This window comes from Trichomycterus rosablanca, chromosome 11 (genome assembly GCF_030014385.1).
Source record: "Trichomycterus rosablanca isolate fTriRos1 chromosome 11, fTriRos1.hap1, whole genome shotgun sequence".
In the NCBI taxonomy this organism is placed as follows: domain Eukaryota; kingdom Metazoa; phylum Chordata; class Actinopteri; order Siluriformes; family Trichomycteridae; genus Trichomycterus; species Trichomycterus rosablanca.
In genome coordinates, this window is record NC_085998.1 from 26,474,110 (window position 1) to 26,500,193 (window position 26,084).

Sequence of the window (26,084 nt, forward strand, 5' to 3'; positions counted from 1 at the left end):
TTGGGTTCAAGCTCACTTGAAATTTAATGATGCACAGTGAAAACAAAAGGTCTAACAGGTTGTCCTGTTGGATTGTTGATGAAAATGAGTGTTGCACACACTGTTTTAACTGTAACTGTGTATAATAAATGATTTAAAATTAAATTCCCAGTGTCCCAGCCACACTCATTAACCCTGTTGAACATATTTGGCTTAAATTGGAACATTGACTGGGAGCCAGGCTTTTTCACCGAACATCAGTGCTTGACCTCAAAAACGGTCTTTACCCTGAATGGGTACATGTTCCAATACTCCATATACACCAATACACATTTTATCATTCGCATCTGTATAAATATTTAGTTTAATAGTTTTTTATTAAATGTATAAACTATGCATTTATACAGAACTCTCACACAGCCAAGTACACTTGTGAGCAGTTATCCACGCACTAAACAAACATTTAAGCAATATGTAGCTTTAAAAATGTATTATTTATGCTACAATGTATTACTGTCTTTATGTTCCTGACTGCTGTTGCACAGATGCACCTTTTTTATCCTGATGACCAAGTGTAAGATTCCCAGAACCCATGTTGCTGTATAGCACCCACTTTTTCAGCTGTGCCTCTGTAATTCCATCAACCAGATTGATCGAATTTATCTGGTAACTCAGTTTAGCTTACTGGACACAGCAAGACTTGGTTTTAGCCAGACCTGTAAAATATAAATCGCATCCATTCTTAACTTTACCTTCAAATTCAAGCTGTACTTTTTTAGTTTCTACAGGAACACTATACAGTAGACCCTTGAGTTACGAACGGTTTGCCATACGAACATGTTGGGTTACGAACGATCTTTTTTAACTTAACGCACGAACAAATTTCGGATTACAAACAGAAATTCGCGAAACACGTGACGTCACGATCAAGTTCACTTAGACCGTCTTCCTCTATATACAGTGAGTGAACATTCGGACTGCCAACGGTGTTTTTCCGGTGTTTTCTTTATATTTTGTAAAATTCAATATTAAAATGTACCCAAAGAATGTGCAGAGGAAGTGCAGTGGTGAGAAAATGAAAAAAAATCACTATTTCTTGTGTTGTGTAAGTACTCCTGCCAGTAGCTGTCACTGTGTATCAGACAGCGGGGACAGTAAGTGAGAGAGAAGAAGGAAGTTGCTGAGTAAAGTATTGTTTCTTTCATGCAATTACACCTACAAAATACAACGCTAATAAAATAAAGAAGGAAATAATAGAGAAATATGAGAGTTGTTTCTGGTTGATACATTTTATAAAAAAAAGGAAATGTATTATGGTGTATGGTACAGCACACGTACTGTACTGAAATATGATGTGTGTTTTTATGTACAGTACAGTGCTACTACTCTGTATTGTTTATTATTGTTTATTACAGTGATGTCTATTCTATAATTTAAGATTTAAGGGAAAATATACTTGTATTTACAGTGGGGGAAGTAAGTATTTGATCCCCTGCTGATTTTGTAAGTTTACCCCTCTACAAAGACTTGAACAGTCTATAATTTTTATGGAAGGTTTATTTTAACAGAGAGAGACAGAATATCAACAAAAACATTAAATAAAAGTTATAAATTAATTTTTATTTAATTAAGGGAAATAAGTATTTGATCCCCTACCAACCAGCAAGAATTCTGACCCCCACAGACCGGTTATGTGCCCATGAGGCACACAAATGAGTCCTGTCCCTGTATAAAAGACTCCTTTCACAGAATCAGTTTCTTCCGTTCAAATCTCTCGACCACCATGGGCAAGACCAAAGAGCTATCAAAGGACGTCAGGGACAAGATTGTAGACCTGCACAAGGCTGGAATGGGCTACAAGACCATCAGCAAGAAGCTTGGTGAGAAAGAGATAATTCTTGAGATCATTGACAAGCTCCTCCCGTGTAATTCTGGGCTGACCTCACCTTTCTCAGAATCATTCTTACCCCACCAGGTGAGATCTTGCATGGAGCTCCAGAGTGAGGGTGATTGACTGTGATCTTGTATTTCTTCCATTTTCGAATTATCGCACCAACAGTGGTCTCTTTCTCACCAAGCTTCTTGCTGATGTTCTTGTAGCCCATTCCAGCCTTGTGCAGGTCTACAATCTTGTCCCTGACGTCCTTTGATAGCTCTTTGGTCTTGCCCATGGTGGTCGAGAGATTTGAACGGAAGAAACTGATTCTGTGACAGGAGTCTTTTATACAGGGACAGGACTAATTTGTGTGCCTCATGGGCACATAACCGGTCTGTGGGGGTCAGAATTCTTGCTGGTTGGTAGGGGATCAAATACTTATTTCCCTTAATTAAATAAAAATTAATTTATAACTTTTATTTAATGTTTTTTTTTATGGATTTTTTGTTGATATTCTGTCTCTCTCTGTTAAAATAAACCTTCCATAAAAATTATAGACTGTTCAAGTCTTTGTAAGAGGGTAAACTTACAAAATCAGCAGGGGATCAGCAGCGACTATGTTAGACTGTTTACCTGTTTATTTAAATATTGAAAAAGTCTTTTTGTATTTTTGCACCTTATTTACTTCTTAGGCACCTTATCTCCATTGCCAATTTTACTGTTTATTCAAATATTGAAAAGTCTTTTTGCCACCTCTGTGGCAATCACAGAACTAGAGACACCTCTAGCCTCAGTTATTGTTGGTGCTTCTGTCCACACAACATAAAAAAGACTAGGCAAAAATTGGAATTATAGAAGGAAAGCAAGATAAACCAAAGCCAATGACAGTAACACCAGTACCCGACTGACCATTAAAACAAGACCATTTTATTATTTTTTTTCAAAATGACTGAATTATTGCATTACTGTGCAACCAAGTGCATTATGTTGTACTGTCAAAGTGTATATATGGCAAAAAAGGCATTCTATTTTTATATGTGTTAATTTATGAATAAAGGTACTCGAATGCACCTCAGATAATAAACCTCACACAGAATTGTGTACATGGCGACGGAACTAAACAAACCAAGTGTGTGGCGGGAATGAGGACACAGCAACACCAACGGAAGTGAAAGCAGTTGCAGAGTTTGGTAAGGGAGAAGACAGGAGAAAACAAGTGGAAATTTCTTCCTTTTAGAAGATTGAGTCCTAATTCCCAAGCGTATGGCTTCCAACTCCAGTATAGATATAGAAGGCGCCACGCAGCACCTTCGAGACATCTTAAAACTGGATCGAACCTCCACTTCGACCGGTGAGTTAGCAGAGCAGGTGCAGCTAGTTTGTTACAGTTAGCTTTAGCTGGCTAGGCCGCTACTGCTCCTAGCTCGCTGTGTAGGATTGCTCTCAGATTAGCGTGTCCTGTCCAGTGCATACTGACTCGCTATTGAACTAAGTGAACAATTCCAGCTAGGTGTGTTTAGCCAACATGTCCCGTTGTGTGTGCTTGAGTAATGAATAAACACACCGACCTGATGTTCGTTAACAGTTAGCCTGCTAACACAGCGCGCTAATCAGGTCCATCCGATTCACTGTTTCGGCATGTCTTTTAAATAAACCAACATGCTGTAGGTGTACGCTAATATATCTTTCTGTACTGTTGTTGTTTGAGTATTAGCAATATATAAAGATCATATTTACTGGTTTAAAATACCCATCTTGAAGTTCAATGTATACCGTCCAGTATAATGTTACTAGCTGCTCTTGTTTGTGTAACAGAGAACACATAAAGAATGCAGTTAGCAGTTACTGGTTTTGTGGACCGGGAATTAATTACCGTCTGTTATGAACTTAAGTCTATGATTTATACAATATTGGACTTTATTCGTGTCAAGAGTTTTCAGAACGACAAAGTTTTGTGATTTATTAATAGTGATTGGGAATGCAAAGTCACTCCCAGGCTGGCCACCCTATGCATAGGATCAATCTTTGTTAACTCCCTTAACATGCATTTCAACAGAAAAGCATTCAGTTTCATCATCATTAAAACATCTTCGAAAATTATTATTTAGATACACATTACTACATATAAATGCTGTTATACAACAACAGGCAGAGGACATTTTAAAGGTGTTTAATTCACAGGCTGTTTTGTGACTGACATGTCGAGTTTACTGTAATAGAATGTACTGCAATATGTGACTATCTGCTCATTATTTTATCTGCAGCCACTTTAAATAAATTGTGTACAAGTATAACATGAAACGCTCTTGATTCCAATTCAGTTTTACATCTGTTAAACCTGTGTGTTTACTGTAATATGTTAAGTACCAGTCATTGTCACATTCAGCATTGTGTTTACAACCTGATATACAAGACATGTATATCCCTTCCATTTACATTTTCAGCATTTAGCAGACGCTTTTATCCAAGCGAGTTAGTTATGACTGAACATGATTTTTAAGCAATTGAGGGTTAAAGGCCCTGTTTAGGAGCCCAACAGTGGCAACTTGGTGGTGGTGGGGCTTGAACCGGCAACCTTAATCACTGAGCTATCACTGCCCTCAAAGAAGTCAAAGAGGTTATTTGCTTTCAACTTGTCCCTCAGCAAGTACACAAATACAAAGTTGATGAAACTGATAAAGAAAAACTTTTAATACCCTGTAGAAGACACCCTTGGGATGAATTGGAACATTGCCAGGTCAAATATCAGAGGCTTTTATAGTTGCAAAACTTTATTGCTGTCCACGGTTTCGATTAAAATGTCCAACAAGCTTGTGGTCAGGTGTTGACAGACCTTTGGCCGTAAGTGTAGTTTCGGTCATGCTGTCTCAAGTCAAGTCAAATTTATTTATATAGTGCTTTTTACAATGGACATTGTCTCAAAACAAAATCCAGGACCAACAGACCAAAACCCCTGTTGAGCAAGCTGAGGGTGACATTGTCTGTATTCTACATTACTGCCATGTTTGCTGAATGAAGCACAAAACCTTGTTGATGTAAAACTCATTATGTGATTGATATTTTAATGGAACTTTGAAAGCTTGTCTGTTATTGCTTAACTGCAGACAAATGACAGTCGGGAAATTAACAACTTTTGTAAGATATTTAGTTGTACATTAACTCACTGGGTTTTTACATCACAATGGTTCTCCCCGTGTCCACGTGGGTTTCCTCCGGGTGCTCCAGTTTCCTCCCACAGTCCAAAGACATGCAAGTGAGGTGAATTGGAGACACTAAATTGTCCAAGACTGTGTTCGATATAACCTTGTCAACTGATGAACCTTGTGTAATGAGTAACTACCGTTCCTGTCATGAATGTTACCAAAAGTGTAAAACATGACGTTAAAATTCTAATAAACAAACATGTACATCACAATGTGTAGCTTCTTATTGATAGTTTGTTGGTGGTTTATATATTCAGTTGTTGCCATCAGCACCTAAAAGCATTTTTTCATCTTTTTTTTAGAGAGCACTACAGGTGAGAGCCGAAGAAAGACGTCATCCAATGGAGAGCTAAACGGGCTGTTGGGAGCTGGCGTGATTGGAACAGGAGTACGAACCGCTATGGTTGAACCAACGCCTCACAAATCTGATAAAACCAATTTGTCAGATACACAGACAATGTAAGCAGTTGTTGTCCATGCTTATCATACCTTTTTTTTCTCACTTTTCTAACTATTTTTTTCATGACAACTGAGTTTTGTGCTCCTGTTGTGGTGTTGCAGTGTTGACAACAGACAAAAATATGCAAAATAGATTGTTGAATAGCAGTTTAAAACAGACAGTGAAAATGAAAGAAGCCAAGAGTTGCTGTATGCAAACGAGAAGGCGGCAGGGTTTAGTCAGGTTAATAAAGAGGTTGAGTTTTTATTTGTGTGTGCACGGATAAAGTATGTACACAAGTATGTCTATTTATCTCTTTCCTTAAACTGATGAACTATTTCTTCACAAAAATTAAGGAAAATTTACATTTGACAACATTTGAGTTGTTGTGGAGTCTGACTATGAAGTCCTTGGTTGTTAAGTGATGATCTTATGGTTGCCACTGACACATTTGTCCCTTGCTAAAGCCTCTGAATGAAATGTTGGGCTTTCTCCCACAGCCAGGCAGGTTAGGGGGTTACTATTGCAACTGTAAGTACATTGTTAAAATGTAGCTGAAATGTGTACAAACCTTAGGAAGTCTTTTGTGTTTTTTGTAGTAAGGACATGCTAATGATAAAATAGTAGGCTAAGATCATACTTTGTGTAAACCTGTACACAAGATGTGTGCCTTTTATTTAGTGCATCTTTATGCAAATAGTGCATATTTTTGAAGACCTGTGTTTAAAAAAAAAAAACTTAAACCAAATATCACCTTTTATCAAACAAAATGGCCAAGTACAACCTATAAGTTATTTTTAGGAACACACTTGTCAAAGATTCATCTCTGAAAAACACACACAGTTGGTCAATAAATACTGGAAGCTCTTACTATTTTAGTAGAACGTGTGAGTTTAGCACTGTGGTCTTGGTGTTTTCTGTGTCCTAAATCGGTTCCTAAATCAAAATTTTTAATTTTCTCATAAAGGCGGAGTGACTCGGGCATGACTCAGGCTTTGTCCCAATTATGCTTATCGTATTTAACTTTCATGAGAGCGTTTTCAATCACAGTTTATTATCTGATGTACAACCAGCCTGTTTAAAGTGTATATTGCTATCTATTGTTAAACGGTGTGTTCCAGCTACCTCAGAACTAATTTTAGTATTAAATGATTTTGATGACCACTTTAAGTTTGACAGTTTAAAATGAAAGTGAAATTGATTGGGATAATAAAATTAGAAACCCAATTTCCACCAAATTTGGGACTTTCTATAAAATGAAATAAAAACAAGAATCAGGTATTTGTAAATTTAACAACTTGACGTGTGACCACTTGCAACGAGTTGCGTCTGTTTGTTTTGTAATATGCTAGTAATCACTTTACTCTCTAGTTGCCTAACTGGTGATGATGGCTCCACCTGCATCCCCATCACCGCTAGTAATGTGGAAATTATTGCCAGCCGAGACTCAAATATTGACAGTAAAGCTCGTGGAAGCAACAAGGTTAGTATTGTTGCAATGATAGTAATAGTATTAATGTAACTTGTTAGTTTTGCATTGATGACCATCACTGGGGCATTTATAAATATTTGTTACTTTTACAGGTTAAAATCCAGCCAGTGGCAAAGTACGACTGGGAACACAAGTATTACTATGGCAACTTAATAGCAGTGTCTAATGCCTATTTGGCGTATGCCATTAGAGGTAAGTTTGTCTGGTTATCTGAGATTAACCCTTTGAAAAAGGTTGAAAGAAATTATTTGTCTGGAAAGCTGTAGCTCTATAAAGGCTTGTAAGAGGCATGAATTCTTTGAGCAGTGGCCACTTGTTTAGGCCCTACCACAGCCAAGTTGCCGCTGTTAGGCCCTTGAGCAAGGTCCTTAACCCATAATTGCTTGCATTTTATTCCTGTAGCAAGTCTAGGACACTTTTGAATAAAAGCATATGCTAAATGGCATGAATGTAAATGTAAAAACTCCTTGATTTTGTTTACAAAAGTCAGTAAGTTCTGCCTCCTTTCTTTTACTGTTTGTTGTTGCACTCAACCACTGACACTTTCTCCCTTAGTTTGTTTATGTTGGCTGCTCAGAGCAAGGGAGCGAGAGATAGAGCTTCAGTGTACCTTTAGTGTACCTTTCTGGTACAGGTGCAGCTCATGCTGTTTTTGTTTTTTTTGTTGCTGAATTTGAATGTGGCATAAGATAAAGCCCATGGTGCATTTGCCTACCGTTGCATGAGTAATTATTAAAATTTGCTCTGCTGTGTTGCACACAGTTCTTTTCTAGTAGTTTTTCATGCGAAACAATAATTAAAAATGATTGTATTACATATAATTTGTCCTCTGGAAAAACAGATAGTGGGACAGTGTGAATCTTATGTCCTAACATGTTAATACTGCAGCACTTCCTGAGCACCCTAATTCACACTGATTGCAGCGTGACAGCATTTTGATTGTAAATAGACTGTGCAACAATCTTTAAAATAGGTCTTATTTTTGCCCCTACATAAAAAGCAGCGATCCAGCAATTGTATTTAACATTGTATTAAATACAACATAGTTAAACACAAATTGGAGTTAACTGTGTTGCATTAGGCCACTATTATTACATTTCATGAGTATAAAATATTAAGAGCATCACTTTATGCTCTTCATATTCCATCACCACCCATACTGGCGCCTCAACCATACAGTACCCCTCGGTTTTTGCAACAGCAGGGATGTGAATCTAGTTGTGTACATTAAGCGCCTGACTAAGTTGGTGGCACTGCTATGACCTGTGTGCCTTGGGTATGAATTTTAATCTAGTGAATTGAAATTAGTTAAGACTAGTCTGTGAATGTGAAGACTTGCTTTTTTATTTTCAAGTGTCAGTTTGACTTTACCCCATTTCTTTTCTTAGGTGCTAACAACAACTATATGATTCGAGTGCTCCGACTGGGCTCATCGGAGCGAACGCTGTTGAAGGGCTTTACTGGAGCCATCACAGACCTGGCTTTTGCCCACCTTGACTCCACCTTGCTGGGCTGTGTGGATGAGGCCGGCAATATGTTTATCTGGCAGCTCACAAGCCAAGACAGCAAAATACAGTATCCTTTTTGAGTGGAATGCACATTTTTGAAAGTGCGTCCCCTAATAAGGGACTGGGTGCAATTAACGAGTAGGAAATATGTACTGGCCCCAGCAATCAGTTTGGATTTATCCATTTGTTTTGGACAAAATACAAAATTTGGATTTTTTTGGTTCATAAAGATAGAATGTTGTTTATCCGTGTATAATTAATTTAATCAGTAGACGCTCAGTATTTTGCTTTTGAATCCCAGTGGTGCTATTAGCAGGCTGGGCATCTACAAAGACATGATAGGCTTTGTTTTGGGTGGTAATTGTTCGGACACATGTCCAGTCTGTTGCCACTTGTTATTACCTGACACTCTTTGATTCCCACACAGAGTCATTTGCATACAGAGAGCCACACTAAGCTCCCTGTGACTCCAACACCCCGCCATTCATGCAGGTGCCCAGACCAGTCCTGAACATTACATATTGCAGAGGGAACAGACCCTGGTCGTGGCTCTGGTTAGATTTGAACTTGCTAGTTTGAACAATTTGCAGTGCTGCACCACCTGGGCGCACAGAATCAGTTTTTGTTATGCTAATAAAAGTACTAGAAACATTATGCTTAAGTACCTGTGTTTCAAATAGTTAGGTTGGATAGCTGTGTTATTAATAACAGATACAGGTTATATAGTTAAATAGTTTTTTTAAAAATAACTATTACATAACTACATAATTATTAGCACTGTTAAAGTTGTGATGTTTATTTTCTGCCTGTTGTGCTGATTATATTCTACACAGCTACTGAAAATTCTGATCAGTGTAAAGCAAAAAAGGCATTGCACCAGTGTCTGGCATGACTGGTGTGTTGTGATATGGCAGCCCAGAATCAAAGAGACTGATTTGTCTTTATCCAGTAGCAGTGATTTATTGAATGCCAGTGTTGTATGGAGATGTTGAAAATGGCAGGTCCATGTTTTGTTGCTCCTTGACTTATCTCTCAGAGATGAAATTATTGTGCACATCCGGAGGCCTGAAGATACGCCGCTAAACTCCAACCGCAGGCTTATCTGGTGCCCCTTTATTCCTGAGGACAATGAGGAAAGCCCAGAGGAGGCCTGTCAGACACTGGCACTGCTGCACGAGGACAGGGTACTTGTATTCATTTTCTTTTATTTTTCAAATTCATGGTTGATTATCTTTCCTTGGGCGTCTCTTGAGATTGTCTGTTTCTCTGCCTACAGGCTGAGGTTTGGGACATTGACATCCTTCGTTCTAATAACAGCACGTTGCCCGTGGATGCCACAGAGCTTAAAGAGGGCTTTATTACCATTAAAGGACACACAGCGGTAAGCTCCATTTTATTAAATACATGCTTGTTCTCGTCCTCACTAATAGTCCACCCTAGGTTGTATTTGCAATGTGTGTAATGTTGACAAATCATATTGTTCCTGAGTGGCATGTGCCAATCAACTGCAAATTTATGCCACTGGTAGACAGTTATTTTAGCCATTTAACTCAATTTCCCTAGGTGACAAACTGTTGTTTTTACTAAGAGATTGATGAAATCATTTAAAGATACACAGATCAGCCATAACATTAAAACCAGCTCCTTGTTTTTACACTCACTGTCCATTTTATCAGCTCCACTTACCATATAGAAACACTTTGTGGTTTTACAATTACGAACTGTAGTCCATCTATTTCTCTACATACCTTTTTAACCTGCTTTCATGCTGTTCTTAAATGGTCAGGACCACCACTGAGCAGGTATTATTTAGGTGGTGGATCATTCTCAGCACTGCAGTGACACTGACATGGTGGTGGTGTGTTAGTGTGTGTTGTGCTGGTATGAGTGGATCAGACACAGCAGCACTGCTGGAGTCCACTCACTGTCCACTCTATTAGACACTCCTACCTAGTTGGTCCACCTTGTAGATATGAAGTCAGAGACGATCGCTCATCTATTGCTGCTGTTTGAGTTGGTCATCTTCTGGACCTTCATCAGTGGTCACAGGACGCTGACTACTGGGTGCTGTTGGCTGGATATTTTTGGTTGGTGTTTAAATTCTCAGTCCAGCAGTGACAGTGAGGTGTTTAAAAACTCCTTCAGCGCTGCTGTGTCTGATCCACTCATACCAGCACATCACACACTAACACACCACCACCATGTCAGTGTCACTGCAGTGCTGAGAATGACCCACCACCCAAATAATACCTTTTCTGTGGTGGTCCTGAGGGGATCCTGACCATTGAAGAACAGCATGAAAGTGGCTAACAAAGCATGCAGAGAAACAGATGGACTATAGTCAGTAATTGTAGAACTACAAAGTGCTTCTATATGGTAAGTGAAGCCGATAAAATGGACAGTGAGTGTAGAAACAAGCAGGTGGTTTTAATGTTATGCCTGATCAGTGTAGATGAAACCATAAAGGTTTACCAGTGCTAAAACAGAATAAGCTGAAGTAACATATTTGCCCTAGATTATCAAATACATATTATAGCTCATCCCAGAAGACTTAAAGCTTGTGCAATTAGAAGTTGGCTGGTGGTGCTCTTCCCACCGACACTGCGTAAGTCACAACTTGTGAAAAAATGTTACTGCCTGACCACCTCTTTGAGGGAGCATATAGTAGCCTTCACTCTCTAAAACTGGCTGTGAAAGGGTACACTTGGGGGATTGGAAATGTCTAAATTGAAGAAACGGCAAGTAAAAGACAAATAAATAAAAATATTATTAAATTAAACACACTGACTGTGGTCATAAGTCCTGTATTCATTGCACTGTACCCTAGTGTACAATGAATTATGCATTCAAATTCAGAACTATCCATGCTGTACCTGATGTTTTATTGTGTGTTTCCAAACGCACAAGAGTATCTGTAAAAGTAGGAGACATTCACAGAAGGTGAGGCTGTGATGTCATTAAATGCTGAGAGCAAATACACAACACTATTTGTAAACAATTGCAGTAGCAACAACAGGATGATTGGGTTTTAAAAATGGTGCTTTTATTGTCTCACTCATAATCACTGGTGATTCTGTTTGAACAGTTAACAGACTGGATTGTTTCTCGCTCCACCCATGGCCTTCTTGGGTATGCTTTGTCAAGAAGGCTAATCAAATTTAGTATGGGTCACATGGCAAACAAGCATTGAATGTAGGACTACGGATGTAATAATGTACTGTAACTTGTAATGGAAAAGGGCCAGTAGTGTTGCTGCTGAAGCCCTAAAACCTAGATATCTTGTTAACAGGTAACAGCACGGTATTTCCAATTTATTAATTGCATTTAGAACAGAATTAATATTTTCCTGGTTTTGAATAGATATTGAAATCAGAGAATCATTGTTTGGTAAAGCATTACTGGAAAATAAATCCTCTGTCCATTGATGGAACATTTTGTGCTAGTGACAGAAAAACACAAATAAAAGAAAAGAAAGACAAATAAATGATTCTATTACTTTTTGTGCAGCGTATCAGCGAGGGGGCCTTGGCTCCAGACGGCACTGTCTTGGCCACAGCCAGTCATGATGGTTATGTAAAATTCTGGCAGATCTACATCGAAGGACAGGACCAACCCAGGTACATCTATTAAATGTTCTTTTGGTTCTCCAAATTTGCTTAGTAAAGGGGGTCATGGCATGATTATTTGTTTTTTTTATTAGTTTTATTATTCATATGACTAGTTTTTCTATGGCTTTTACAGGTCTTCTTCATCATGACAATACACAATTCAAAGAAGAGAAATGTTTACCTTAATAAATAAAAGTATGGCTATAAAATAGCTACTCACCTGAAAATGCCCATACCTACAGTTACAGCAATAATGAGAAAGTTCAGATTAACTGACACTAACAAACTTACCCAGATGAGCACCCAAGTTTGTTTTGCCCCCCATACATAGTGCAGATAGGTTACTTTTGGGAAATAAATTGCATATTGGGATCTCCAAAACTATTGTCAGATGCTATTTCCATGCCAGCAAATTATTTAGAAGGCGTACAGTAATGTAACCACCAACCTAAATGCCCGGGGTTTGCTTAACATTAGTGGTTCTTTGACTGAAACCATGTTATATGGTCAGAAAATGAAAAAAATTTATGGGGTGTTTACAGTATTTTAATGTAAAATTTTAGTCAAGTATTTGGTCATAAGCTATATATAGGTCAATGTAATAAATGAAAGAAAGAAAGATATCCTTTATTTGTCATATATACATATACAGATGTACAGTACAATGAAATTCTTTCTTCGCATATCCCAGCTGGTGTTGGAAGCTGGGGTCAGAGCGCAGGGTCAGCCAACTTACGGCGCCCCTGGAGCAGACAGGGTTAAGGGCCTTGCTCAAGGACCCAACAGTGGCTACATAGCAGAACCTGGATTTGAACCGCCAATCTTCCGGTTGATAGCCCAAAGCCCTACCCACTAGGCTACCACTGTCCCAAAGACAACAATACTTAATACAAAACAATTGTATGAATACTTAATACAATACTTAATTGTACAATACTTAATACAATAATTGAAGAGAACAATACTGAACATACCATGTGTATGACTATGGATGCCCATTCCTGCCACTTATCCAGCACCTGAATATTTCTTTTCATTATCAAGTGAATTGCTGTGTTATTATTTTAAGATAGTAAGTCATCATTTTTTAGATACTGTCTCATTTTGAGCTACTAAGTCATCTAAAAATTAGGTAATCTCAGAATTATTACTTGCTATCTCAATGCCATAATGTAGTATATCTCAAAATAATTATAAAGCAGTTCACGTAATAAATTTTTTTATTTTGTGCTGGATTTTTTTTGTTTTTGGTGGTGGTAATAGGTTTCCCTGTAACACAAGACATTTAAAAATAACTTTTGAATGGCCCTACTGGTACTCACCATTAGCCTGTACATCTCTGCAGAAATGAACTTGAAATGAATCAGTTGAATGCTGGTTTATGATAATAATGCCGAAAGCTCTTGACAACATATTTACACTTATTAGACATACAGTTCTTATGGTACAGTTAAGGCACACACACACGTACATAACACATACACTGTACGTGGCACCTTATTACATATTATTACTAACCTTTTATTATCAAAGTTAAACTAAAATTTAATTCAATTTATACTTGAATTTAACTTATAAAAGAAATTGTTTATAGTTATGGTATTAAAAGATAAAATATGTTGCTATTATACAGTACTATGCATATATTTCTTGTTTTTCTGAGTTTCTAAACTTTTTCTGTTGTCTGCTGTCATTCATGTGTCGCCTGTGGCTTTCGCAAAACTTCCAAAACATTTTGACCTGCAATATATCAAAACTGCCATGGGGAGAATTGCAATGTGGGTGGAATAACTCTAGGTTGTGCAAGTGTAGCTTTAGTGAGGCTGCATTGTACTGCAGTTAAATAATCAGTTTTTCAAATTATATCTGCTTTTCTCCTGCAGATGCCTTCATGAGTGGCAACCACATAATGGCAGGCCTCTTTCCTGCCTCCTCTTCTGTGACAACCACAAGAAGCAAGATCCAGAGTAAGTAACCACTAAGTACTTTTACAGCTAGGAGCATTAAATCCTAATTACAATAACTCCTTTCCTAGTAATGGGGAATGTGCAATTCAATTCATAACCAGATATTTGTACAATTTATACAGCCTTGAGTATAATGCCTGTTGCTAAGCTTCTCTTTCTGTTGACTTGTAGAGTGCCATTCTGGCGATTCCTGATCACAGGAGCAGATCAGAACCAGGAGCTGAAGATGTGGTGCACTGTATCATGGACCTGCCTACAGACAATTAAGTATGTTCATTTCTTACTACCAAAATGTTGAATATAGTGCAATTTAGATTGCTCAGATGAGGGAATAATGATTGGTTATAGAATGAGGATCGACTAGCTGGGATTGTCTGTTCTGTATTGAGTTGGACGTAAATAAACATTTTTGCAATACAGCATTGGTATTATGGTTTGGCATGGATGATAAGATCACAAATACTGTAAAGCTTGTGTGTGTACTGATGTATTCTGATAGAAACTATCTTATGCCCCTGTTCCTCCCTTGGGTTTCCCCTCATTTTGTATCCTACATTCTCATTGGCTGTAGTTCAACACCACACTCGCTGCTGCTCACAACACTTTTCACACTACATGATGTTGACTCACCGACTGGTCCAGATATTTAGCATGCTAGATATTTTTCTTGAGTCTGCGAGCACTCGACGTGCCGGTCATAACGAGTCATTGAACAGTTTACGCATAGTGATCAAGAGTTTCGATCCCTGAACGAATGCCGAGTTGCTTTCGAGCTGCCACATCTAGCGGCGACCTGTCGGCGAGCGACAAACAGGGCTGAAATTATGTAGTGTGAACTAGGCATTACACAGTCTGTCACTGCATCAAGAAATGCAACCTAAAACTCTAGTACACAGAGAAAGCCAGGCATCACTTTTTGCAGAAATGCCACTGAGTTTTCTAGGCCTGAGCTCATCTCAGAATTATGTGCGCTAAAGAGATTAAATATCTGTTATTATCCACAGGTCCACTTTCATTTACATTTAAACTGTTAGTTGCATATATCTATTTTAACCCACAGCATTCATTTAGATGACTGGTATCAGCAGTGCCTGAATTCCAGGGGTTTAAATCAGAAGGCGCGTGGTGGTACATGAGCCTAGCCTTTGGGGTGGACACTAATCAGTGCGCCACTAGTGCTAGTCCCTAGCCCATAGCAATCTTTTTCTCTCACCCCAAATGAGACTCGCCCTCACCCACCCTCAGTGCACATCTGCTTTATCTAGGTACAGGAGGGCTGTTTAATGATGGTGTGGAGTTTGACAAAATGTTAAATTTGTGTGTTGTGTAATTTATTTACAAAAACTATGTGGATATTTTACACCATGTCCCAAAAATACTTTGCTAATGACATTTTAATAATGACAGTGCTCACAGAAACAAGTTTAATAATTCTTTAATTAGCATTTTTCATTAGTGAACTGTGAACTGTTCACTAGCGACTTTGTTTTAAAATCTGTACTACATTACTGCCTTTTCTGCTGTTATACTATTTTGCAGAAACTAAAGTGTGAAGATGCCGACGTGTTTTCAATTAATGGGACGCATAAGCTTGTTGCTTATTGGTTAATGAAATAATGATAATTGGTTATAGACTAAAAAGCATTTTAAAGAAAATTCAAATGCATAATGTAGAGTATATAATCTAGCAAAGGTTTTAAAAAACATATAAGGATATTTGTGGTTTAGTAGTTTTTTTCTTGTTTTTAAGGTTTAGCCCAGACCCGGTAAACTCCAGCATCCCGCCCTCTCTGAAAGCCAGTCTGGACCTGTCTGCTGAATATCTCATCCTTACAGATGTGCAAAGGAAGGTCCGAACAGCCTGCAGCACCTACACTACACTATAAAATAAAGTGCCATATCATAACCTGTAGATCACTCTCAACTTAAATGATTTACAAGGGCAATCTTATTCTATTTATTGTGCAGGTTATATATGTGATGGAGCTGCTTCAGGATCAGGAGAAGGGCCGTGCCAGCTTCATGGCGATCTCTGAGTTTCTGCTCACCCACCCTGTGCTAAGCTTTGGCGTCCAAGATGTCAGCCGTGCTCGTTTGCGCCACACTGAAGTCCTTCCCCCCGACGAGGAGAGTGAAAGCATGACCACAGGTTTGTTTATTTTAATTTTCTTTATGCCTAAATTGCTTCATGCTAATAAACAGTGATTAGCTCTATAACAAGCAAACCTTGCAGTCTGTGTTTTTTCTAAAGGACTTGGTCGAATCGGTTGTAAAGGCCATTGAGCTACAGCATTGCTGTTAACATACAAATTGCTGTAAATATGATTAAAGTTCATTTATTTATTCATTTTTATGTTTTACCACCACCTTATCGTAGTTAGGGTCGTGGTGGGTCTGGTTTTCCTGGAATCACTAGGCGCAATGCAATAACACATCCCAGACAGGGTGCCAACTCATCACAGGGCCTTGGCCAGCCCTCCTCCCTTCCAATCATGTCTGTATGTAGGCATCCGATAGCATCGCTGGGTTTTGGAGCACTGGATCCCATTGGTAGGGGGCTAGTGTAATGTTGCTGCTGCACAAATGCATGCCTGCTAGCTAAAACCACTAGTGAAATATACTTTGTCTTACTTGACCCAAACCTAACAATTTTTTTTTTTTTTTTTTTCTTTCTTTCTTTTTTGATTTTCCCAGCATTTATCCAGCCTAACAGTTTCACAGTTGAACTGAAATAGATAGTAGCCTAATATACTATGACTGGAATTAACTGCTTGGATTTGTTGCAAAAATGGCAGCCAAACAGACTTGGTCTATCCACGATATTCCTGAACTTTGACCTTTCCCGTGATTCGTAGCGGAAGCCGGTTTTTGACTTCCGGTTACAGTGTTTACGTTCTGAACGACAGAAGTAGTGGTCATTCGTAACTGGTTTTTTTTAACAAACATGGCCAAAAACGCTCGGTGGTTGAATAGTAAGTGTAGAGCGACTGTCTATGTATGCATTTTGTTAGACGAGTGCACTGTTGTACCCTTATTCCCTCCTCTCGGTGTGTTGTTGGAGCGCACTCTGCTCACTCGCATGTTCCGTGTCTCTGCAAGCTGATGCTCCGAACAATAAAGCAGTTTTGTTTTAGTTAAAACTGAGTCCTTTCTTAATTCCTAGCACTTGACAGTAAGGACATTTTAAGAAGCTGTGATGACCGTGTTCTGACAGTGCCCCACCCTTCCACGCTTACAGAGTGGGTAGATGATATGAGGTTAGCTATATTGATGTACGTAAGTGAACCATTTCGTCTTTTCCGAAGCTGTAGACGGTGAGGAGCTACAGAACTATAAAAGCACAGAGGCTTACATGCGTAGGAATTGCTGAAGGTAAACATCAGGCGTGGGTAACGCTGAGGGAAAGTGGAGTAGTGGAGACGGTGGGTTACTCGTGCATTGCAGGGTTAGGGAAGTTGTGGAAGGTAGGGATCAACCGAGGAACATTCTAACTGCTGTGAAACACTGGCAATAATAAACAATGTATCACGACTGATTTGTTGATTGTTTTTACTTCTACAACAGTGTATACTGTACTTGGTTCATGAGTGGATGTAAAGCAGGAAAGGGGAGCTGAAGGGACAGAATAAAACGCGTTGCGTTGTTTAATTTACTAAAACAATGAACTGGGAACAACAAACAGGGTATTTACACCCGTTCAGTATTCACTTGCACAAGCCGTGTCTGTCTGGGTGTCCGGATTTAAATGTTATTTGTCCAATTTCTGCAACGCTCTCTATATTTTGGACTATACAAAGTGAAACTGCATTATACGATATTATAAATGTTTTATTATTATTTAATTAATAAATATTATATTATTGATATAATTAATATGATTATTATTATATTATTATGGAATGTAACGCGTAAGGCGCAGCGCACCGACAATGTTTACAAATCCGCTGCTGTTAAAAGCTCGTACTTTCCAATAACAGCTTCAATTTCTTTGAGTTGTTGTGGCACCCGAGAGCGGCACACGTCGAGCCCGAGCTCATATTTAAACCATGCAGTCCTTACCAAAAGTAGTTTAATAATGTTGTAGTTAGTACTACAGCAAATCTAACGCGACCGGAAACGAAAAACCGGCAAACGGAAATAGGGAGGTGTCATGGCAGCCCCCATTGTGTTGCCAGGAAAATCGTGGATAGGAACATGTACCTTGTGCTTACTTAATGAATGAAGAATCCCCCTAAGCAGTGAAATCATTTTACATTGTTGGTGTTTTCTGTATTTCACAGAGGGAAGCCAGGGACCTTTGGAGTTGAAATCAGGAATCCAAATCAAGCTTTACTGTGTGCATACAAAGTGAGCCTTTTTAACTCCTATTACCGCTACAGATGTCAATGCGAATAATAAAACCTAGCACATATAGCACACAGCTTCTTCATGCATGTAGTTGGATGCACATACATTTTGCATACACATACATTTTTATTGCTTTTGCTCTGTTTATACAGCATCTGTCCTCTGTCTTACAGGTCCCTTCAGGATGTGCAGATCTGGTTCATGCCCAACCAGGGTGCAACTGCCTCCCTCTTTGTACCATCATGTTCTGCTTCCCAGGATGGCTTTGGTAAGGCTTCAGCTTTATGCGTGCTTAATTACTTTTTTTTTACTGTAACCGTTTATTGTCTGAACTGATTAACTGATTTTTTGTGTGTGTGACAAAGTACTTTGTTTTGATTTCTGTTATGACCTCCGCAGGTTTTGCAGACTCTCTGACAGATCTAGGCGTCGATGCACTGAGCTCGGACAAGGACTCTGGGGCAAGTGGCTCACAGAACGACCTGTGCAAGATCCCTAGTCTTCCAGCTCCTGCTGATTTTCTGAGCCCTGCAGACTCGACAATGCCCAAACTCATGACCCCAGATGCCTTTATGACACCCAGTGCATCTGTGAGCTTGTTATTCACTCAGGATTTTTTGTTGCTTCATATTAGGGTTTCTCACTACCTTACTAACTGTTTGTCTTGTACCTATTTCTTTTAGGTACCAGCCTCGCCTGGCAGCAGTGCTAGCAGCTTGACTATAGTGACGGCCATGAGCAGCTCAGACAGCGGTGCGAGGTGGGTGAAACCTTATTGTTAGTATCTAGATTTGGTCTCAGGATAGAAGAATGCTTCTATCATGAAATATGTTTAATAGATGAGTTAAATTTATAACAATTTAACGATTTTCAAACCGCCCACTTGTACAGCTACAAAAATTAATTACTTTGCACATATTATCTTAATCATATTATTTTGCATAATAACTACATAATCTCTTATTTAAAAAGTTAAACCCTAATTATGCTGAAACTGCACAAGTATATTAGTAAAAAGGAGATCCGGATCACCACACTCCCCTCTGACATTTGTCTAATCTGGGGCCGATTATTATCAACTGTCAGTGTTGGGTTTCCACCCAAAGCCACCCGAAGAACCATGCTGGGCTCCATTTTTATAATGCTGCTATGTGATGAGAGTTTGGCTTTGGCATTGTTTTCTGTTGCTCTGTGCATCCCCTTATTGGGCTCTGAGGTGGGTGGGGAGGAAAGATGATGAAACCAAATACAACACAGTATGGATAAACAATCTACCGAAAGGAAAAAAAAAACTGACAAAGATATGAGATACAAAGTAAAAAATAATTATGCATGCACTGGCAGAGATCTGGCCAGTTACTATTAGAATGCTCCTAAAATATTTGACATTTTGGACCTTCACCAGACTCTCTATTAGCAACGGTGCCTTCCAAACTAAAAAACAAACTTGAAGGCATTGAGCAGGCAGAAATAAATCCGGGCTAAGTTAGCAAGGTGTAGTAGACATTAAACACATCAAAATTAGAAGACCAAATCAACACAAGGACATACATATTAACATGCAACAGACCACAGAAATGTGATGTGAATAAATCTTAGTAAATGCATATATACCAATCCCACTCAGGTGCTTTAAGTGCCAAAAATAAGGACATGGATCAACCATCTGCAGAAATAATCCCATTTGCCGAAACTGTGGGGAACCGTAACACAATCTAACCTGCCAAAATACCCTCAGGAACCCAAATTGCACAGGAAATCACAGTGCATCATCTAAAGACTGCCCAAGGTGAACAAAGAGAAGAGTTTCAGAAAATGAGATATTCTAAGAGAATCAGCTCCCTAGAAGCACAAAAGCGAGTGGCCCTTCCTTAAACTTAGGAAAAGGTTTGCAGAAGTAGTAAGATCCAAAAAAGAAAGTGCATGCCAAACTTGACTTAACAAAGAAAACTCCACCACCACAAAAAGCCCAATTAGCACAAGAGACCCAAGAAATACAGACCAAATACAAATTGCTAATGTAAATAGTAATACACAGAAACAAAACATGCAGCAGGAAACCAGACAAAAAACCCTCTAGAAATAAAAGCAGGGACTCCGAATGGTGTTAAAATGGAGAAACCATCAACATCTGAAGCCAATCACCCAAAGGCAAAACAAGTGCATGAATACTTAAATACTCTCAAGTTAATAAAGTTACCGCATTATGTAATAAAACTGCCATAGTTTCAAAGCAGAGTTTTTATAATTACAATGACTCATCACAACACTTAATCCAGTTGCTCTCTGCCTTCAAGATGCTATTGACCGTAAACATTCAAACTACAATAAATAAATAAATACACCATACAGGTCCTTCTCAAAAAATTAGCATATTGTGATAAAGTTCATTATTTTCCATAATGTAATGATAAAAATTAAACTTTCATATATTTTAGATTCATTGCACACCAACTGAAATATTTCAGGTCTTTTATTGTTTTAATACTGATGATTTTGGCATACAGCTCATGAAAACCCAAAATTCCTATCTCAAAAAATTAGCATATCATGAAAAGGTTCTCTAAACGAGCTATTAACCTAATCATCTGAATCAACGAATTAACTCTAAACACCTGCAAAAGATTCCTGAGGCTTTTAAAAACTCCCAGCCTGGTTCATTACTCAAAACTGCAATCATGGGTAAGACTGCCGACCTGACTGCTGTCCAGAAGGCCATCATTGACACCCTCAAGCAAGAGGGTAAGACACAGAAAGAAATTTCTGAACGAATAGGCTGTTCCCAGAGTGCTGTATCAAGGCACCTCAGTGGGAAGTCTGTGGGAAGGAAAAAGTGTGGCAGAAAACGCTGCACAACGAGAAGAGGTGACCGGACCCTGAGGAAGATTGTGGAGAAGGGCCGATTCCAGACCTTGGGGGACCTGCGGAAGCAGTGGACTGAGTCTGGAGTAGAAACATCCAGAGCCACCGTGCACAGGCGTGTGCATTCCCCAGGTCAAGCCACTTTTGAACCAGAAACAGCGGCAGAAGCGCCTGACCTGGGCTACAGAGAAGCAGCACTGGACTGTTGCTCAGTGGTCCAAAGTACTGTTTTCGGAAATCAAGGTGCCAGAGTCTGGAGGAAGACTGGGGAGAAGGAAATGCCAAAATGCCTGAAGTCCAGTGTCAAGTACCCACAGTCAGTGATGGTCTGGGGTGCCATGTCAGCTGCTGGTGTTGGTCCACTGTGTTTTATCAAGGGCAGGGTCAATGCAGCTAGCTATCAGGAGATTTTGGAGCACTTCATGCTTCCATCTGCTGAAAAGCTTTATGGAGATGAAGATTTCATTTTTCAGCACGACCTGGCACCTGCTCACAGTGCCAAAACCACTGGTGAATGGTTTACTGACCATGGTATTACTGTGCTCAATTGGCCTGCCAACTCTCCTGACCTGAACCCCATAGAGAATCTGTGGGATATTGTGAAGAGAAAGTTGAGAGACACAAGACCCAACACTCTGGATGAGCTTAAGGCCGCTATCGAAGCATCCTGGGCCTCCATAACACCTCAGCAGTGCCACAGGCTGATTGCCTCCATGCCACGCCGCACTGAAGCAGTCATTTCTGCAAAAGGATTCCCGACCAAGTATTGAGTGCATAACTGAACATAATTATTTGAAGGTTGACTTTTTTTGTATTAAAAACACTTTTCTTTTATTGGTCGGATGAAATATGCTAATTTTTTGAGATAGGAATTTTGGGTTTTCATGAGCTGTATGCCAAAATCATCAGTATTAAAACAATAAAAGACCTGAAATATTTCAGTTGGTGTGCAATGAATCTAAAATATATGAAAGTTTAATTTTTATCATTACATTATGGAAAATAATGAACTTTATCACAATATGCTAATTTTTTGAGAAGGACCTGTATATACATTCATATGGCCCAAATGTACAACTTTCAATGTACAATCAACCCGATAAGACAAGAATTCATCCATAGTTAAAACAAAGCAACAGGAATAGGAATGCATACCACACTGATTACTCTATGCTCAATATACATATCAATAGACATCACCTCACTGCATAGATTAAATAATCTAATAGACCAATTAACATCCATTTATATACACTGGACACTTTAATAGAAATAACCCTCAATGGGACAGCAAGAAACAAAATGAAAAAGGTAGAGCAATTCCAAAACCAGGGAAAGACCAAAGTGACCCAAACAGTTATTGCTCAAGTAGCTGTCTGTGCAAATGGGTTAAAAATACACAACAAACTATATATAGCCATCCCTGCCACTGGAAGAAGACACACATACAGAAACCAAAACCAATCAGGCCAAAAAATCTATGCCTTTTAGGCCACTCCAGACTTACTCACAAATATCTGTTAATGGGAAAAGAGGCAACACTTTGCCAAGCATGCTATGTATTGGTAAGCATAAAATTTCAGCACTTCCAATTAACATATTACTTTAATTGGAAACTTTAAAGACATTTTGGCTGGAAAAATCGTCAAAATATTACAACATTATTAAAACCTGATATAAACATTGCAGACAAAAATAGCCATATGCCCACCCTATGTATACCATGAACATGGCTTCTGAAACTTGTGTGGCCAATAGGGCAATAAAACCGAATAACTAACTAACATGGTACTTGTCCTGTGTTGCTCCAGGGCTGCAGAGGACTTGACGCAGAGCCCAAAGCTGTGTGCAGATGGAGCCGCCAACAGCCTGTCCCTCACTACCAGCACCAGCAGTCCCAGATCAAACTCCATTCTCATTTCAGGCCTGGGTGAAAACATACCGGTACTTTACTTTCATTACAAGTACATTAATGAAGGCAATCTGCAACTAAATTGAATAACTTTATGCCAAACCACAGAGAGCCACACTGGACTATAACGCCAATAAGAATGAACTGATATAATGAATTAATTAAGGAATTAGTTGCACAAAAGTTTGAAAGGTACATTATGAGACTGTCACTCTTAATATCAACTTAATGGATAATTACATAGTTCATATATTTATCTTATCTTATTTATCTTAATCATGATTTAGATAAGACAGACATTAAGACACCTTTGACAAATTGTAAAACTGGGGAAAGAGTTTGGCTACCGGTCGTATTTAGAATTCTGTATATCAATCTAAGTGTAGCCACATGTCCCCAACCCATTTTCCCATTTGGCACCCTCTATCCCAACCTTAGGGCTTTTCTTATCCTCCTGTCCGCTCTCTTTCTTTCCTACTCAAATTTTCTCAGCTATGTGAGGCAACTTCCTACATTCACACTCCACTCTTCCTTCCCTACCTGTTCTCTCATTTACAGGTGCTGCCCCCACTGAACCCCTCCTCCCTCTCGCTGGACCTTCAGGCCATGGAGCCAATGCTGCTGCTGCCCCAGTCATCCCCAACAAGAGCTCGATCCCCAGATGTGATCTCCTCAGCCTCCACAGCTATGTCTCAAGACAATATCCCTGAAATTGCCTCAGAGACACTGCCAAGGGGCTTGGCAGAGGCACATGACTCACACCAGGGCCTTCAGGACAGCATGGCATCAGCTGCCTCTGCACTGCACCTACTTTCACCACTGGAGCTAGGTGGAGGAGCTGCTGGAGACACCGAGCAGAGGTTAAGCAGCACGCCATCTCTACTGGAGACAGCACTGTCGCATGAAAGTGCAGCCAACGCTGCTGCAGCTGCGGCATCTTGCTCAGACAGTGGTGCCAACCGCAGCTGGCCTGCAGCGCCTGACATTACGCGCGAGACCAGAAACAGCCTGAGGGATAATGGTCTGGGAGAATGGTGAGAGCAGCTAAGTATTATTGACTACCTATATTTAGTCTTGCTGTTCATACTTGCACCTAACAGGCTGACACAGCTTTGGAAATGATTGTAAAATGGTTTTGTATACATTACTGATATTACGATATATATTCATTATGTGATTGTGATCAGTTCTAGAGATGACATGAAGGACATGCACATGTCCTCACCCTTCCACAGACGCAACTACCACCTTACTCAAAACGACAGCCAGGATGCCAGTGCAGAGCAAAGGTATACAACTTTACCTACAACTACGGAGCCCCTAAGGTGACATCCTCTGAAAAAAAAATAACGCGTGGCCACGACTTAGTAACGCGTTCCCACGCCTTATTAACGCGTGGCCACGACTTACTTAACGCGTTCCCACGCCTTACTAACGCGTGGCCACGACTTAGTAACGCGTGGCCACGACTTACTTAACGCGTTCCCACGCCTTACTAACGCGTGGCCACGACTTAGTAACGCGTGGCCACGACTTACTTAACGCGTTCCCACGCCTTAGTAACGCGTGGCCACGACTTACTTAACGCGTTCCCACGCCTTAATAACGCGTGGCCACGACTTAGTAAGGAGTGGGAATGAGATCGTGGCCACGACTTAAAAAGGTTGAAACAGTTGAATATTGTTTACTCTGTTTACTTTCTTGACTATCGTGTCAATAAACAGAATGGATGATTAAAGCATTGTACTTGCTTACTTTATATTTATTACATCTACAACAGTAGCGAACATTAACGTGTGTATAAACATTACTATGACAACTCGCATACGTCTGTGTGTGCGTAACAGTTCCGTACTGAAACATAAAACCATCACACGTTCTATACATTAACACATGTTGTTAGGGGAAACAGTTGAATGTGGTGTGATCATCTATTACACCCAGGAGGGAGACTGCATATTACATCAAGGCTCCAAAACAAACAATCTACGGCTAACAACATGTGTGAATGTATAGAACGTGTGATGGTTTTATGTTTCAGTACGGAACTGTTACGCACACACAGACGTATGCGAGTTGTCATAGTAATGTTTATACACACGTTAATGTTCGCTACTGTTGTAGATGTAATAAATATAAAGTAAGCAAGTACAATGCTTTAATCATCCATTCTGTTTATTGACACGATAGTCAAGAAAGTAAACAGAGTAAACAATATTCAACTGTTTCAACCTTTTTAAGTCGTGGCCACGATCTCATTCCCACTCCTTACTAAGTCGTGGCCACGCGTTATTAAGGCGTGGGAACGCGTTAAGTAAGTCGTGGCCACGCGTTACTAAGGCGTGGGAACGCGTTAAGTAAGTCGTGGCCACGCGTTAGTAAGGCGTGGGAACGCGTTAAGTAAGTCGTGGCCACGCGTTAATAAGGCGTGGGAACGCGTTACTAAGTCGTGGCCACGCGTTATTTTTTTTTCAGAGGATGTCACCTTAGGGGCTCCGTACAACTGTTATACATTAAACATTATAAATTAAACATTATCTCAGCATGAAGCACGATCAATAATCGAATCACGAATCAATCATTGCTGCCTTGTAAAAACAAATTAAGTATTGAAAAGAAAGGGTAGAATTGCTTAATTTTGCTGATTACAAGCCATTAATTAGCAGCTTATATTGATCATAACCTTGAAAGGCCATTGGCTTCAGTGTGGCAGGTCCAAGCTATTTAATAAATGTCTGATTTGTAAAGCACTAGGCTATGATATCTAGGGAGACTAAATGGAGATTGCAACCCTACTAATTCATGTTCTTTTTGACTTTTGTATTTGTAATTTTTTTACCCGATAACCAAATGTCATTAGACAAAGGTTAACCAATACTCTATTAAAATAA

The 26,084-nt window shown here is 39.4% G+C and overlaps 1 protein-coding gene across 1 annotated transcript in view; it reads left to right on the plus strand.

Moving 5' to 3' along the window:
* Nucleotides 1-3,046: 3,046 nt before the first annotated feature.
* edc4 (enhancer of mRNA decapping 4) overlaps nt 3,047-26,084 on the plus strand; it is a 49,860-nt gene continuing 26,822 nt past the window's right edge. The window contains exons 1-19 of the mRNA XM_063004117.1: nt 3,047-3,206; nt 5,361-5,517; nt 6,869-6,980; nt 7,082-7,181; nt 8,378-8,564; nt 9,534-9,681; nt 9,774-9,878; nt 12,005-12,114; nt 13,989-14,072; nt 14,244-14,339; nt 15,823-15,922; nt 16,041-16,221; nt 18,353-18,419; nt 18,593-18,687; nt 18,819-19,009; nt 19,103-19,179; nt 23,093-23,225; nt 23,752-24,227; nt 24,381-24,482. Of these exons, the coding sequence (XP_062860187.1) occupies nt 3,119-3,206; nt 5,361-5,517; nt 6,869-6,980; nt 7,082-7,181; nt 8,378-8,564; nt 9,534-9,681; nt 9,774-9,878; nt 12,005-12,114; nt 13,989-14,072; nt 14,244-14,339; nt 15,823-15,922; nt 16,041-16,221; nt 18,353-18,419; nt 18,593-18,687; nt 18,819-19,009; nt 19,103-19,179; nt 23,093-23,225; nt 23,752-24,227; nt 24,381-24,482 (2,609 nt within the window). The 5' untranslated portion in view covers nt 3,047-3,118. The remainder of the gene's footprint in view (nt 3,207-5,360; nt 5,518-6,868; nt 6,981-7,081; nt 7,182-8,377; nt 8,565-9,533; nt 9,682-9,773; nt 9,879-12,004; nt 12,115-13,988; nt 14,073-14,243; nt 14,340-15,822; nt 15,923-16,040; nt 16,222-18,352; nt 18,420-18,592; nt 18,688-18,818; nt 19,010-19,102; nt 19,180-23,092; nt 23,226-23,751; nt 24,228-24,380; nt 24,483-26,084) is intronic.